We start from the raw sequence: 17086 nt of genomic DNA, 5'->3' as shown, positions 1-17086 counted from the left end.
ATTCCTTGTTCTTCTCCACTGTGCTATAGACTAAGATGAAGGATCAAAAGAGAAAGCTGGTGTAATCTATCAATGCTCTGTGGCCAGAAGCATTCCTGCTTCTGGTGCAGAGCCAAGGCTCATGCCTATTGGTACACAGAGCAAAAGGCTTATGTCCTCATGCATGCTGGCTGACGTCTTCTGTGAAGCCAGGATTGACAGGGTGTGTCTCTGTGGATGCACATGCCTCAGTCAGCTGAACTCTGACTTGCTCCATGGTAGCGGTTCGATCAAATGCCACAAGGGAAGAGACACAAAGGAGGCCTTGGCAATAGCTCTGACTGGGAGCATGAGACAGAACCCAGGTCAAAGGTGAGCATCTGTTGGGCACAGATTCTGTGCCCTTGTGCAGAACTTAAATGTTCAGGGTAAAAGTCCACAGACACAGAGACCAGATGAAGGATGTGAAAAGCATACCAACTCTGACTTATCAGTGGAGAGACAGAACATATGCGGTGACTTGGTGCTTAGTCTCTGCAGGCCAATCCCCTGGATCTGAAACCTGGTTTTCTTCTCAACCTTTAACAAGTTACTAACCTCTCTAAGACTCAGCTACATTATCTTTAGACTGGAGATTATTGTGAAGATTAAATGAGACAATTCGTGTAAAGTACTAAACACAGTACCCTGCAACATCGGACCAATTACTTCCCTCCCTGAACCTCAGTTTCTTCTTTGTTAAATGGGGATTATACGAGTTTTGCATGAGAGATAATCGATATAGGAAAAGAGATAAGTATAGTAGATGAGATAGTGGCTATAAGCAAAGCATTCTGCCTGGTGCTTGACACACTAAAGTCACTCAATAATTGTAACCATTGAGTATTACTGTTGCTGATCTGAAACTGATATCTGAGGGACATAATGAGGTTGATGGGATTTACTGCAAACTGGAACTGAGGCCCTCACTGATTTAAACCAGGGAGGCTGGACCTTGATGTACCATTTAAAAAGCAATCTGCTCCTGGTGACTGCAATTCACCACCCTCTAAGTCTTCAGTGGCCACCTGACAAAGTAAGTGAATTGCTGCAAGCCCATTAATGAGAAGCAAGCTGGTGTTTGGGGAACCTGTAAAATTACTACCCCATTACCGAGCAGTTCGTGCGCCCTTCATCTGCTGCCCAGCTTCCCCAATAGATATGCTCTCTCGGTTTCCTAATTGTCTAGAGGCTTTGATTTATCTGGCAGAGGAAGGAGGCCTGAGAGATCTGGGCAAAGTTCTGGGAAGGAGGCTTTCACAAATGTCTGTAAGACCACAAGGTGAGAGTCTGGCCCAGGACAAGGCATGCAGCCAACTGTGGCTAGCAGTATGGCTTCCCACACAGATAAGCAGTGTCTGCTGCTGAAGGCAGGTCTTGCCCACAGGCTGGAGGACAGGCCCTGGGTACTAAGGGATGTCTGGGAAAGGATCTGTGAAACATTCTTCCTAGCATTCAGAGCATCAATAGGCAGGTCCTACTCTTCCATACTTGAAATTCCACTTATCTGCTTATTTGCTGTGATCTAGTTAACACCTATATTTCACCTCTCAACTACTCACTCGTTCATTCATATATTAATTTACTCATTCCACAAATATTTATGAGGCACCTACTACATGCTAGAGATACATCAGGGAATAAGAGAGAGAAAATCCCCTTGTCCTGATGGAGCTTAAATTCCAGTAGGGACATTCAGGCATGTAAAAGTACATGTAGAGTATATTTGAAGGTGCTAAGAGCTGTGTAAAAGGAATAAGGCAGGGCAGGGAAATAGGACATGCTGGAGGGAGGGGCTGTGACTTTAAGTAAAGCTTAGAAGGTGCTGAGAAGGTGATATATGGCGAGACAGGAAGGGGTGATGACCTTCACCTGCTTTTCTGAAAAGACCACACCACTGCAAAAAGCAGGGAAAGCTTCTTGTTTGTAAGCGCATTCAGGACTTATCTGCCCTTGCAGTCAAGCTCTTTGTGCCTCTAAGCTCTGTGTGCTCACGGGTGGGATGTGGGCCCCCAGGGAACACCTAGGGAGTGACCACAACTGAGAGGCTTGGGGTCAGAGGTGGCCTGAGAAGGTCCTCACCTCCTCCAGCCGCCGCCTCTGCTCCTTCTGCTCCTCAATGCGCTTCTGACGCTCGGCCAGCAGCTGCCGCTTGTGCTCCTCATTCTCCCGCTGCTGCTGCTCCAGCTGCTGCCTTCGTAGGGCCTCAGAACGTTCCTTGTTGGCCAGCTGCAGCCTCAGAAAGTCCCTCCGCAGCGTCGACTCCCCTGGCAGATTCAGGATGGAGCTGTGGGCAGGAGAGAGTGATCAGGATCCCACGTGGGGCAGAGGCCATGGCTACCAAAAGGCCTCAGAGGAGGGAAGCAGGACAGATGATTCACCCACACACAGGGAAAGAAGAGCACAGGCTCCTAGATCCTCTGCTAATTCAATCATTCACCCCAAAGAAACAGCATCAGGATAAGAGACTTGCCTCCCTTTCAGTATGACTGTGGCAAACAAATGCTGCTTCCATCCACAGAGGGATGTCACATTCTCAGAGTTGTCACCTTCTCCAGGACTATCCACACCACTCCCTCGCCCTTGGGACGTGGCAAAGATTTGTTTTTAAAGACGTTAGCCAGTGTGCAAGCCATGAGCCCCAGACTAGATTATTTTCAATAAAAATGGACAATGGTGGGCAAAAAGGGAACCTACTCTACTTAGACAAGCACAGATTGGCCTCACCTATACGACTCCCTCACGCCAAACCCCATGAGGCAGAGGCCAGGCTGCTCCTGTGAAGTCGTGATGAGCCAGCGATGGAAAAGCCTTGAGTCAAGGTCAACACAGAGCCAGGATCTGCGCCCAAGCTTGCTGAGTCCAAGTCAGGGTTTGCCTGACTGTACCACACTTAAAGGGCTTGGTTTGGCTCTGGCCACAGCGGGTGAGGCTAGGACTTCAACCCAGCTCATTGGTTCCTAGATTCTGTTTAGGCAACAGTTTTCTCTTCTGTAAAATGGTGGTTGTACATGAATGTGTGTGCATGCGACAGAGATCGAGAGGATGTAAATAAGCTCTACCTACTTCGCCGGTGATCCTGGGCTGCCCTACTCGCAGGTGAACAACTAAAAGTTACAGAGCAGCCTAAGAGGGAGCTGAGAAATGACTTCTGTTTATTCCAACCTAGCCCTTTTAATCTTTCTGGAAGCTTCCATTTGAAATAAATCTATTAAACACTATTTATGGAGCACCTGTTATGTGGCAGTCACTGTAGTAGGCTCTAAGGATATGGCAGTTGCTAGATAAATTTCCTCTTTAAACTTATCTTCTTATGGGACACACATACAGACAAATAACTTCAGGTATTAATAGGCTCTATAGGAGACCAAAATTGTAATTGTTTAAGAGTGACAGTGGCGGGGAGCTGAGGTAAGCTTTGAGGCCCTACTTTTTAGACGGGTGGTCAGAAGACCTCTCTGGGAAGGAAGCAGTTGATGAAGAAGGAAGAATGTTCCAGGCAGAGGGAAAAGCAGGTTTAGAGGCTTGAGGAGAAAACAGGTGTGCACCCTATTTTTGAGCAACTGAACACCAGCCCGGCTTCCCAAAGCAGAGTGAACGAGAGGGAGAAGGGTACGAGAGGAGGTCAGAGAGCTAGGTGCGGGCCGCCACAGCCGTGCAGGCGCAGGAAGGTTTTATGTAGAAGAGCAACATGAGCAGATGGGTTTGGCTGCTGAATGGATGACCTCCGCGAGGAGTACAAGGGCAAGCACAGCAAGTCAGACTGCTGCTGCAGAGTGGTTCTGGGGTGGGGACGCCACCCAGGACGAGAGCAGAGGGGATGGAGGAAGGAAGGAGCATTTGAGGACAGAGGTCACGAAGCCTGTGGGCAGATCTGACGTGGAGTAAGGGATGACTTGCAGGTTCTGTTTCGGTGGCTGGGTGACAGTGGTGACAAGAACAGGAATGAGGAATGCTGGGGGAGGAGCAGGTTTGGTGGCAGTTGACAGGAGGACCAAGGATCGATTTTGGAGAGTGGTTAGTGTGCTGTGTGAGATACTGCCATGAAAAGACATAAAAAGGCTTTGTTCGTGATGTTCCATAGACAATGCTTGGCGTCTACTAACAAGCCTTCTCTAAAACTTAGAGCCTTTGTGTCAAACTCTGAAACCCCAAATGATGGCGCTTATCTACACAGGCCACTTGCCCTGTGCAAAGGGGAGGGGGCTTGGGAACCCAGCCTCCCATGCACACGAGGATGCTCCATTAATATTAATTGATGTTGAATCAATGTCAGGAGATCTGAGCTGTGTGAGTGACTCAATCATTAACTCTGTGTGTAACCTGGTTGCAACCCTTAAGCTGTCACCTCATTTCTAAAATGAGATAACCATTGTCCTTTTCTATTTCTCAGGATTTTATGAAGATTAATTAGATGTGTCCATAAAAACAGGACTTGGAACATAATCTTCAGCATGATATAATGACACGTTATAATTATAGAAGTGTTAAGGTGAGGCTGAGTGGCTCACTGAGTGACTCCCATTCTACAGTTCAGCAAGTGTTAGAAAGATAGGGTTTCTCAGTTCTACAGGAAGTGGTCAGAAGGCTGACACAGTCCTCTGGATAAGCTTTTGAACACTGGTGTACAACTTCTCTGAAAGCAGGGCATTTGGTCCTCTGCCTTTCAGGAATGTTCATTTTCTGTGTCACTACTTGGCAATCATCTTCTTTATGCAGTGAATCCGGGGGCGGCCAACATGCTATGTATCAGATGGTAGGAAAGAATTATTCGGTCTTTGACCTTGAGGAATCCTGTGGCAGGTGAAGTGAGAAAAACTGGATGGCTCTGAAAGCTCAGTTCCATCTTCTTATAGAAGCTTAGCAAGAATACCGCTCAGTAGGTCTGAGTTAGCATAACAAAAGAACACAAGGCATCTGGCTCATTCTAGCAGTGGTGGCTAAGCTGGCCCCTGTTCTGGTCAGAAAGCTCTCCCTCAGTGATACAGGAACTGATCCTTCAGGAGCATTAGTGTCCACTCCTTGGATGGTTCGAGGAGAGAGGCCATACCTAGGTGAGTCTTCTGCTTGTGCAATTCCCCCCAAGTCTTACTTCACAGGTATACTGCATGGCACCATGGGATGTGGGCTTGCCCTCCTTGACTTACCAAGCTGAATTCGCTCACCAAAGATAAATCCTGGCAGTGCAAGCACACTAACCTGAATTACTTATAAACGCAGACTAGAAGAAAGTCAGAATCAAAGTCAAGTGGAATTCAAAATGTAGGAATGACAATAAAACAGAACTGGAGTCTGGGGTCCAACAGGTGACAACAGGAATGGCCCAGAAGTATTTGTTTGGAGTTCATCTCTACATATAATTTGATTTTCTGAAAATCACTTTCTCCTGGATTAGGCTGCAGTGAAAATACCAAGGCATGTGACAAGGACAGTGGCTGCCTGAACGGGTTTCTCAAAGGTATGAAGTAACAAACGGACACAAACTAACACAAGTCCGAAAATACCACTTACGTCTCCAGAAAGTTGCAGTTTTAAGTATTTTTAGTCCTGCATTGCCCAGATAATTGCCTTCTACCCATTCCACATGTTACATATGTAAGAAAACAAGCTCTTAGCATAGAGACCATAAATCTTGGGGGACAAAATAAAGAATATGCTGATTTCCACATTTTTGTAATGGTCTGCCTAGGGAAATTTTCCCAAATTAATGAGTATGTTCATGGGCAATAAATTAAATAAGACCACCCCGGTGGATTCTTAAAAACGAACCAATAAATCAAAAGGAAAGTGAATTTCACACAAGCACAATTCAGAATGTGAACATTAGAAGACTTGGCTTTTGCTCTCATACCTGGGCTCTCCTGAGTCATTCTCCTCCTCTTCTTCCTCACTTCCGCTGTACTCATACTCTGTCTCATCTGAAGAAAGATCCCAGCATGTTAGTGCACAAAAAAAGATGCTATGGCTCAGTAAAGCCCAACCCCGTCTCTTATATATAAATAAATTGACACCCAAAGAGTCGTAGTTAACTACGTAGTTACATAGTTAATGTAAAAATCACAGCGCTGGAACAGTCTCCAGGCTGTGATTTAATCGTTTCCATCAGTATATGAAATTAACCACATTCAAGACTGTCTCGGCTGACTCTAGATATCTGTCCCCAGTGCCTAATGTTCACATGAGAAGAGAAGATAAGGAATTAAAAAATAATCCTTTTTAATTTATTAATTTAATTTCAATTAAAAATAATTTGTGTTAATTCGCACTATAAATCTACCCATATCAAACCCACTGGCCCTTTGTAACTTATTGATGGTATTAACCATTTTTAAAGTAGGATTTTATTACGACTTACATGGATTCACAAATTGTCTTTAGATTGTTTTGATAAGTGCAACAAAGAAACTTTTGACAATAGGTACTATTAAAAATATATAGTGGCTGGGTGTGGTGGTTCACACCTGTAATCCCAGCACCTTGGGAGGCCAAGGCGGGCGGATCATGAGGTCAGGAGATCGAGACCATTCAGGCTAACACAGTGAAACCCCATCTCTACTAAAAATACAAAAAAAAAATTTAGCCAAGCATAGTGGCAGGCACCAGTAGTCCCGGCTACTTGGGAGGCTGAGGCAGGAGAATGGCGTGAACCTGGGAGGCAGAGCTTGCAGTGAGCCGAGATCGCACCACTGCACTCAAGCCTGGGCAACAGAGTGAGACTCTGTCTCAAAAAAAAGAAAAAAAAATTACATATATATGTGTGTATATATGTATATATGTGTGTGTGTACATATATATATATATATAGTTAAAATGTGTTTTGATTGGTCCACTAGGGACAGTCATTTAATTCAGCAAAATGGGAAGCAGTTTACATGTGAGAATGAATAAGATTGAAGCTTTGCTTTGGAAGAGGTCAAATCTAATGTGTGAAATGAGTAAATATCAGAGCCTCCATGATTGTGAAGAAAGGGAAGGAATATTTAGTGGGTATCTCCCACGCCAGTCACTACTGCTAGATATTTTACTCTGTTCTCTCATTTATTTTGCATAATAAACCTCCAAATTAGTGTCTGGTTTTCAAGCGAGAATACTGAAATTACAAGAGGTTAAGTAATATAACCAATGTTATCTCATTAATAAAAGGTCAATCTAGGATTTGGATTTAGAATTCAATCCAGAACTTTTCCAACTTAAGAAACAGTGTTCTTTCCAACATATGCTAAATAGCAGTACATTAAAAAAAGCAATGAGATATCAGAGAAAGGAGCAGCTAGTGCCACTGGTCATAATGGATGAAGAGACTTGAAGTCTTTGAAGAAAAAATGAATTGGGCTTTGGAAGGTCAGTGGCCCTCCAGGCAGTTAGCAGCTGGTAGTTGTGGGAAAAGGAAATTCTAAGCAACATATCCACATGAGTAAGGCTGGCAGTATTACAGTGCATAATATGTTCAGGAAACAATGAGCTGTGAGTAGTTAGGTGCCTGGGTGTGAGAAAACCTTATGGAGGGAGAAAGGCTAGCATGGATGAAAAGGGTCACTGATTCTTATAAATGCCATGCTGAGAACTTTCCTATTGGCAATAAGGAACCCTTGGAGGAGCTTTTAAGCAAGGGAAGGTGTCACATTACTCCTATCTCTTCATAGCTGTAGGTTAATAAATACAACTTTGAAGACATTTGCACATCCCTAAAAAGAACTGGAACTGCAATTTAATTATGTTACCACCAGGAGGCAGTAGTCACACAGTGAGAATGCTCAGATTTGCTAAACATGCCTTGCTTTTCACACTATTTAGCCATTAAAGAGATAATGAAAGAAAGCCAAAAGTTTGATGAGTTCAAGTGTATTTTTTAAATCACAACTTAGCTTCGTACATTGAGGTATGTATGAAGCTTTCAGGCTACTTATTTTTAAAATATTAGTTCACCAAAATATAAAGAACCTGCATAAAGTATTTTAATACTCCACGCTAAAAATGAAATATTCTAAACTTTTTCAAAATGAATAAACAGATTTCAAAGTAAAAATGCAGAAATTTTATCTAATAAAGGAAATTACAGCATGGAAAAGAAGCACACAATTATTCCTATTACTTCTACTCTCTGGGGTAAAACATTCATTTGTCAGGCTCCTCCATTTAATATGTAATACTTCACCAAAATTTGGTTTTGACTGCTTTTATATTACTGGGTTAAACTGGCATGGGTCAACATATGTTAGGGAAAAAATATCAGGTTTAAAAAATCACAAAGCAATGCAAAATAGAATTGCTTTGATTGATTCTACCAAAAGTTGGTCATAGAACAACTAAGAAAGTGAAAAGTAATATTAGAGCAAACTAAGTCATTTAACTAAACTGAGCAAATGAAATTAGATCTCATTTGATCAAACACCCTGCCTTGGGGAGCAGACATAAAGGAGACTAGAACTATGATTCTGGTGGCCCTAAGCCTAAACAGGCTTAGATTCCTTAAATGACCATATAACTCTTGAATATACCTATTGCCAAGAATCTTACTTTTCCACTCTGCAGAGAACAAACACATTAAAAATGATCTATCTTCATGGCATGGTGAGTTCTGAGTCACATTCCAGAGCTTGTGCCCCGCAAAATGTGGAAACAACCTGAGGCACAGGCTTCACCCACTCTTATTTATGCCCCAGAGGGAGATGGGTCATGAGTTCTCACTAAGTACTCTGAGTAAGTGATGAAAAAGTATGGGTCAATAAGTAATTGCCTAAATAAGAATAACTGATATTTACTGAGTGCATCTGTGTCCTGGACATTATGTCAAGCATTTTAAATGCATTATTGAGTTTAATCTCTGCAACAATTGGAGGCAGTAGATATTATTAGTATACTCTCAATCTTATTTTAAAGATGAGAAAACTGGAGTGATGTTCACATAACTGATAAGGGGCAGAGTTAGAATGTGAACCCAGAATATGAATCTGAAAACAGAGTCTGAGCACTTAAACTATGCTATATATTCACAATATAATAAAATGTCCTTTTGAGAGAAGCTGGCATTTAATGGTTGCATGTCTGACACACTGCTCTAAAATATGCCCTTAAAAATTCTGACTTCATGGAGTAGCCCCATGGACAAGGAGCAGTTGCAGTCCTGGACCTTTTGAGTTTGACCTATATATTTCTCTTCATGCTGGAGGAACTAAGGGTCTAACTGACTTCTTATTAACTGCAGAGGAGCCACCTTTTTGGCCTAGCTTCACAACCTCCCACTCCTGAGTCTAAGCTGATCATACACTCCTTCAAGTCCCTGCTAGCTGCATAAGAATTCTTCCCTGGGGCTGGGTTTCGTGGCCATGTCTATAATACCAGCACTTTGGGAGGCTGAGACAGGAGGATTTCTTGAGTTCAGCGGTAAAAGACCAGCCTGGGCAACATAGTGAGACCTTGTCTCTACTAAAAATTAAAAAAATATAAAATTAGCCAGGCATGGTGGTGTGCACCTGTAGTCCCAGCTACTTGGGAGGCTAAGATGGGAGGATCACTTGAGCCCAGGAGATAGAGGCTGCAGTGAGCTATCATTACTCCACTGCACTCCAGCCTGAGCAACAGAGAGAGAGCCTGTCTCAAAAAATAAAAAATAAAAAAAGTGCTGGGCGGGTGGCTCATGCCTATAATCCCAGCACTTTGAGAGGCTGAGGTGGAGGATCCCTTGAGCCCAGGAGTTTGACACCAGCCTGAGCAGCAAAGTGAGACCTCGTTCTCCTCCACCCCCCCCCCCAAAAAAAAAAAAAAAAGGAAAGAAAAAAGAACTCTTCCTGGAACCTTCACTGAGATTCTCTCCTCCTGCCTTAGCTCTCTGCTGATCTTACCTCTCCAATCCAGTCTGACTTCCATACTGTCACCGCCCCCACTACTAGTCCCCAGCTTGTGTTATGGGTATTAACTGCAGAAGCAAAGAAGAAAGGAAATGCAAGTAAAAGAAAGGCAGCCTCTGTCCCGTGCTGTGGGCTACCCTCCCTTACTGCCTCTGAACTGAAGAGGGGAGAGAAATGAAGAGGAGGGAAGCAAGAACAAGCACATCACCATGTGCCTCCCCTCCCATCCTCGGTCTCTGGTCTTCCTCTCTACTCTCCACTCACCATACTGTTAATGCTCAGCTTTCTAGCCTCACACTGCCTTTCACTGTCATCCTCCCAGCAGCAACCCCCTCCTATTCTCTACCCAGAAAGCCCTCACTGCTGTCCTCTCCGTTTCTCCCTTCCCATGCTCTAACTTTCCCTACCTCAACTAGCCATTAGACCTGCTCCAGACCATGCAAGTTTTTACATTGGTCATGGTACAGTCAATATGCTAGTCAATCTCCAAGAACGAATTTGTCTTCCTTTAGAAAGGTTCTGTTTCCTCAAAGATAAACCCTATACCAGAGAGGCACAGGGTAGGGGAGTGCTGGTGAGCGATACCATATTGATGATTATGGCAGCAAGCCCACAATGTAGTAGAAATTAATGGTGAACTTTAGCCATGACTCCTGAGTTGTTAATTGGAAAGCAAAGTTCAAAAGTGATTCTGAAACTACTGGTTACAAAATTTGCCTAATCAAAGGTCACTTCACCATATAAGAATCTTGCTCATTTCTACAAATGCACCCCCCTTACCCATCCAACCTCAGTTTCAATTTTCTTTGGCTTGCATTTTCTCATTTGGCAGCTCACCTCAATGTTCCCTAATATATAGTATGAGTATACCATTTCTATGCTTGTTAAAAATGTAAGCTTCCATTCAAAAAGGTAGGGCACAGCCTGAGACCCCAAGTTTGGACTCATGTTCTTTCAATGATGTAGTGAAGAGACAGTGACATATAAGAGCTAGAGTCACAAAGATGTGTTTTTGCATATATAAAATAAAGAACTGTGTTAAATGACCTTCAGCTCAAAATCTGATGTTCCATTCAGCAAGCCTGGCAACCTAATGATCTTTTGTATCACTGCAACTATAAAAAAAATTATTTCTGACTTCTAAATAATGGAATTACAAATGAGCCTCAGAGCACATAAACTTAAATGTTGAAGAATATCAGTATAGAAAAATGCCAACTAGATGAATTTTTTTCTTTAGGTTATCTGTCTTCTGTAGAGTTTTAGTCTTCTAAACATGAATATTAATTTGAATTAAGAAAATCACTTGTCATATTAAAGTACTTCATAGTATCACTCAACATGACTTTGTTCAGTATTTGGCAGAGGTAATGTTTCTTGCAGTTCTATTTCTTTTTCATGAAAGATTCTACTTCAGTAGTCTCACACCACTGATGCCCAGAGGCTGTGGTCTCAGAGACAGCCCCTCACACGACCCATTGAAATCCCCATAGTCACCTCCAAATACACGAAGAGCCCATGATTCACTCCATCGTTTGTTTTTGCTGCTGAAATACAAACATGCATCTAACCTTTTTCTCCTCGCTTCTTCTTTGTTCTATCAATATGATCCTTGAGTTGAATGCGGACCTGTCGCTCATTAGGTTGGTCTCGTATAAATGGATGCTTCATCAATTGTTCTGTTGCTGGTCGCTGGCTGTGATTCTTTACCAAGCAGCTCTCAATAAATGACTGGAATTTTTTTGACCTGCCAAACAAAAGAAATGAATCCACAGATAAAACGGCGATTCAAAGAAAAGCAAATGTGTAATTTCTGAAATGCTGGGACTTTTTTTTTTTAACGTCCAATTGGCCGGCATAGGGATCATCCACTAATCGCAAAACAGGTGTAGCACTATATTAGGCATAATGGGTTCAAAGGCATCATCATCATCAATGTACAATTAAGGTAGCAGAAGGTAGTTATACACATGAAAGCATTTTTGCATAATTTATATATAACATTACACAGCAAACCAAAAGGAAGCAGGGAAGAAAAAGAACCCTATGGGAATCACATCTAGAAGGGCTATTGGAATAAGGAAACCATAGCTGGGCCTTAAAGAATTAGGAGAAAATCACTCTGGGGAAAGGATAGTTCAGATATGTAGGAAATCAGTGAAAAACTCAGGCTAGGATGAGAATAATATATGTTAGGGAACACTGAGATGAGTCCTTAGAAATAATACCACACATCTACAGCCATCTGATCTTTGACAAACCTGACAAAAACAAGAAATGGGGAAAGGATTCCCTATTTAATAAATGGTGCTGGGAAAATTGGCTAGCCATAAGTAGAAAGCTGAAACTGGATCCTTTCCTTACTCCTTATACGAAAATTAATTCAAGATGGATTAGAGACTTAAATGTTAGACCTAATACCATAAAAACCCTCGAAGAAAACCTAGGTAATACCATTCAGGACATAGGCATGGGCAAAGACTTCATGTCTAAAACACCAAAAGCAACGGCAACAAAAGACAAAATTGACAAATGGGATCTAATTAAACTAAAGAGCTTCTGCACAGCAAAAGAAACTACCATCAGAGTGAACAGGCAACCTACAGAATGGGAGAAAATTTTTGCAATCTACTCATCTGACAAAGGGTTAATATCCAGAACCTACAAAGAACTCAAACAAATTTACAAGAAAAAAACAAACAACCCCATCAAAAAGTGGGCAAAGGATACGAACAGACATTTCTCAAAAGAAGACATGCATACAGCCAACAGATACATGAAAAAATGCTCGTCATCACTGGCCATCAGAGAAATGCAAATCAAAACCACAATGAGATACCATCTCACACCAGTTAGAATGGCAATCATTAAAAAGTCAGGAAACAACAGGTGCTGGAGAGGATGTGGAGAAATAGAACACTTTTACACTGTTGGTGGGATTGTAAACTAGTTCAACCATTATGGAAAACAGTATGGCGATTCCCCAAGGATCTAGAACTAGAAGTACCATATGACCCAGCCATCCCATTACTGGGTATATACCCAAAGGATTATAAATCATGCTGCTATAAAGACACATGCACATGTATGTTCATTGCGGCACTATTCACAATAGCAAAGACTTGGAATCAACCCAAATGTCCATCAGTGACAGACTGGATTAAGAAAATGTGGCACATATACACCATGGAATACTAGCTGGAAACCATCATTCTCAGCAAACTATCGCAAGAACAGAAAACCAAACACCGCATGTTCTCACTCATAGATAGGAACTGAACAATGAGATCACTTGGACTCGGGAAGGGGAACATCACACACTGGGGCCTATTATGGGGAGGGGGGAGGGGGGAGGGACTGCATTAGAGTTATACCTGATGTAAATAACGAGTTGATGGGTGTCGACGAGTTGATGGGTGCAGCACACCAACATGGCACAAGTATACATATGTAACAAACCTGCACGTTATGCACATGTACCCTAGAACTTAAAGTATAGTAATAATAATAATAATAAAAATGCCAAGCTGGAGAAAAGTAAAACCAAGGTTGGATAGGTAACAGGGAGTGCATTTTGTAGAAATAAGCAAGATTCCTCTATGATGAAGTGAACTTTGATTAGGCAAATTTTGTAACCAGTAGTTTCAGAATCACTTTTGAACTCTGCTTTCCAAGGAATAAGAACAGGCTCTACGTGTACATTTGTCATTAACTCAAGGACTTAAGACATTTAACTTTAAAGAATTAAGTTCACACCCAGAGGCAAATTTATCTCCCTTTAGAAAGGCAATATTTCCTTAAAGATAAACCCTATGCCAGAGACCTGGCAGGGGAGAGCTGGCGAGAGATACCATACCTACGATTATGGCAGTAAGACCACAATGTGGCAGAAATTAATGGTGGACTTCAGCCGTGATTCATGAGTTGAACACGCATGTTCTTGCTGAAAGATCCAAGAAACTGTTCAGAGTCATCAATAATTAAGCTCATGACTCAATAGCATGCTTTTCCAAGGCGCTCCAGGAGACCTTGGTGAAACTCGGGTCACCCTTCCCGTCCTGCCCAGAGCAGGAATGATCTGTTTTGTGCTCTCTGTTGCTCTCCTGTGGTGCACAGGGGAGATACAGGAGTGGATCCCAGGATTGAGCCTTTGCCCAGCAGTCCCTGCATACATACTCTTCAGGCCTGAGAGGTGCCCTCACCACACAGAACACAATGGGGAACATGTTCTTCAACACTCAAACATGACAGGGCACTTTTCTATGCACCACTCTCTAGTGCTACCCTGGTCAAAGCAGTTTTTCACTTTATTCTGTGTTTTTAAAGTACTGAATCACTGGTATTTTTTTTTCCACACTAAATTGCTAAGCTACATTCAAGTTTTTAAAATACTTTACCTAGAAATAAAGGTAGCCTACTGTGCTTGGGGTTGCCCAGGATGAATCAGGGTTGGCCATACTGTGGACTAGAAATAATGACAGCAGGACACTCTATGCACCTCCTTGTTAAGTGCTTCCGTGCACATCCTTGCTGCTTCACACTGAAAATTATCAACAGCATCAGACGTGCCTGAGCCATCTTTGCATCATGAGCACACTACCTGATTTGTGTGTTTGGTGCATGAGTGAATGTATGATGAAGGTTCTGGGCAAGAGCTGCAATATGGCCACCTTCAAGTCTGCACTTTTGAGGGACAGAAAGGAAGGTTTGGAGAGTGGATATTCTTCTTTTTCTCAGATCAATCAAATAAATCTGTGGAGGCATAAATACGATCTCATCTAAGAAGAAACCTTGCCAGAAAAATGTAATGAAATAAAGGACACTCCTACGGAATGAACTGAAGAGAATGAGGTTGACCTGCATGAAGATATAAACGAACTCCATACAGTACTTTTCCAGGTAGAAAAATCAGTATTAAAAAGATGAAAACAAAACTTAAGACAGAAAGGTATGAAATATTTACAAGGAATATAAATGGCAGTTCTCTTTTTCTTGCTGGCAACTAGAAGGAAGTGTTTATTTTTATTATTATTATTATTATTTGAGATGAAGTCTTGCTCTGTCACCCAGGCTGGAGTGCAATGGCATGATCTCAGCACACTGCAAACTCTGCCTCTCAGGTTCAAGTGATTCTCCTGCCTCCGCCTCCCGAGTAGCTGGGACTACAAGTGTGTGACACCACACCTGGCTAATTTCTGTATTTTTAGTAGAGACAAGGTTTTGCCGTGTTGGCCAGGCTGGTCTCAAACTCCTGACCTCGCCTGCCTCAGCCTCCCAAAGTACTGGTATCACAGGCATGGGCCACCATATCCGCCGGAAGTGCTTGTTTAAACTGCTCAACCAACTATTAATTAGAGGTTGATAAAGAAAAGAAATCACATTCGATTTAAAAGTGAGATCCACATTTAATAGACTTGCATTCTATTCCCCGATACTGACATCTAAAAAAACAGTCAGAGAAATCTCCAGAATGGAATAGTGCTCAAGTTTAATGGGATTAGTTATTAAACAGAGTACTTTTTCCCAGTATGCCTTGCTGGGAGAAAAAAACTCAGAGATATTCAAGACAATAACTTTGGGCCTAAAAGGTACGCCTACTTGTGCAGGACTACGAAGCTGGTAATATATTTCATATCTTCTTCAAATGGCACCCTTTGAAGAGAAAATAATGTTTACTTAAAACGAGTCTTCAAAGAAGGATTCATAGTTTCTTATTTAAGTTGGCATGACCAAAGAATCAATACGCTTAATTACACACTTATTTAAGAGTGAAAACACTTCACCTATGTTGAATATTACCTCACTGTTTGCTGAGTGTTCTAATGAGTTTAAAGTACATTTATATAACTTTATTGCTTGAATCTCCACTGATAGTAATTTAGTTCTATCTCTTATACAATAAAAACACCTAAGGTTAGTAATACTAATTTCCCAAGGGTTGGCATGGAGAAATAAATGGTAATGATTGGTACCTACAGTGTGAGAAGACTAGTTCTACTATCAGTCACTAAATACTTTATCTTCCCAAATTGAACCTGTTTATATGTTAAATTGTGTTGGGGGAATTCAAAATGCTGGAAAGATTGTTACATTAGCCATTATAATCAGTTGGGTTAAAAGTTTTTGGTAATCATCAGACTCCGTAAATGCAATTTGGCCTTAAAATTTGCATTGGCCCTGCCCTATTTCCAAAAGCTACCCTCTTCCTTTACTTTAGTCGCATCGCTTACTAACTTGGACAAATTACTTAACTTCTCTGTGTCTCAGTTTCCCTGGCTGTATTCAATGGGGATATTATTAGTACTTATCTCAAAAAATTGTCATAATTGAATTAATTCATGTAAAATATTGAGAACATTCTTGGTATCATAAATTCCATATATGTGTTTGCTATTATTATTATGATGACTATAATGACATTGCCTCCAGCAATCTCTGAGCATCACTGGGCTTAAGGAACACAGCATCCGCCTTTAGGACTGAGGAGCAGAAATCCCCGCTTCTGGCTAGGTAGTTCACACCTATAATCCCAGTGCTTTGGGAGGCCGAGATGGATGGATTGCTTGAGGCCAGGAGTTCAAGACCAGCCTGGGCAATACAGCAAGACATTTTCTCTATAAACAATAGAAAAAATTAGCTGAGCATGGTGGCATGCACTTGTAGTTCTAGCTACTTGGGAGGCTGAGGCGGGAGGATCATTTGAGCCCAGAAGTTTGAGGCTGCAGTGAGCTATGATTGCACCACTGTACACTAGCCTGGGTGACAGAATGAGACTATCTCTAAAAAAAAAAAAGAAATCCTCCTTTCTGTTGAACTGAGTAAACATAGAGTTCTTTAAGGGAATTATTTCACATATGGGTTAAATAGCTTAGCAGGAAGAGTCAACTGGGCTGTTGTCTCCAAGGAGGCTGCACAAAAAGGTTAATTTTTTTCTTTTTTTTTGAGACGGAGTCTCGCTCTGTCGCCCAGGCTGGAGTGCAGTGGCAGGATCTCAGCTCACTGCAAGCTCTGCCTCCCGGGTTCATGCCATTCTCCTGCCTCAGCCTCCCGAGTAGCTGGGACTACAGGTGCCCGCCACCACGCCCGGCTAGTTTTTCGTATTTTTAGTAGAGACAGGGTTTCACCGTGTTAGCCAGGATGGTCTCATCTCCTGACCTCATGATCCGCCCGTCTCGGCCTCCCAAAGTGCTGGGATTACAGGCTTGAGCCACCGCGCCCGG

General features: G+C 42.3%; 1 protein-coding gene across 10 annotated transcripts in view; it reads right to left on the bottom strand.

The window, feature by feature from the left end:
• Positions 1 to 17086, bottom strand: part of TNIK (TRAF2 and NCK interacting kinase) — a 396690-nt gene that overhangs the window by 93266 nt on the left and 286338 nt on the right. For all 10 annotated transcript variants that reach the window (XM_021933792.2, XM_009201370.4, XM_021933794.2 and 7 more), the window contains 3 exons: positions 11438 to 11613; positions 5870 to 5936; positions 2101 to 2305 (listed from right to left, as the gene is read on the bottom strand). In XM_021933792.2, coding sequence (XP_021789484.1) covers positions 2101 to 2305; positions 5870 to 5936; positions 11438 to 11613 — 448 coding nt within the window. The remainder of the gene's footprint in view (positions 1 to 2100; positions 2306 to 5869; positions 5937 to 11437; positions 11614 to 17086) is intronic.

Source organism: Papio anubis, chromosome 2 (genome assembly GCF_008728515.1).
Source record: "Papio anubis isolate 15944 chromosome 2, Panubis1.0, whole genome shotgun sequence".
NCBI lineage: Eukaryota > Metazoa > Chordata > Mammalia > Primates > Cercopithecidae > Papio > Papio anubis.
Note: the sequence above shows the minus strand (reverse complement) of the source record. Positions and strands in the feature narration are given on the sequence as shown.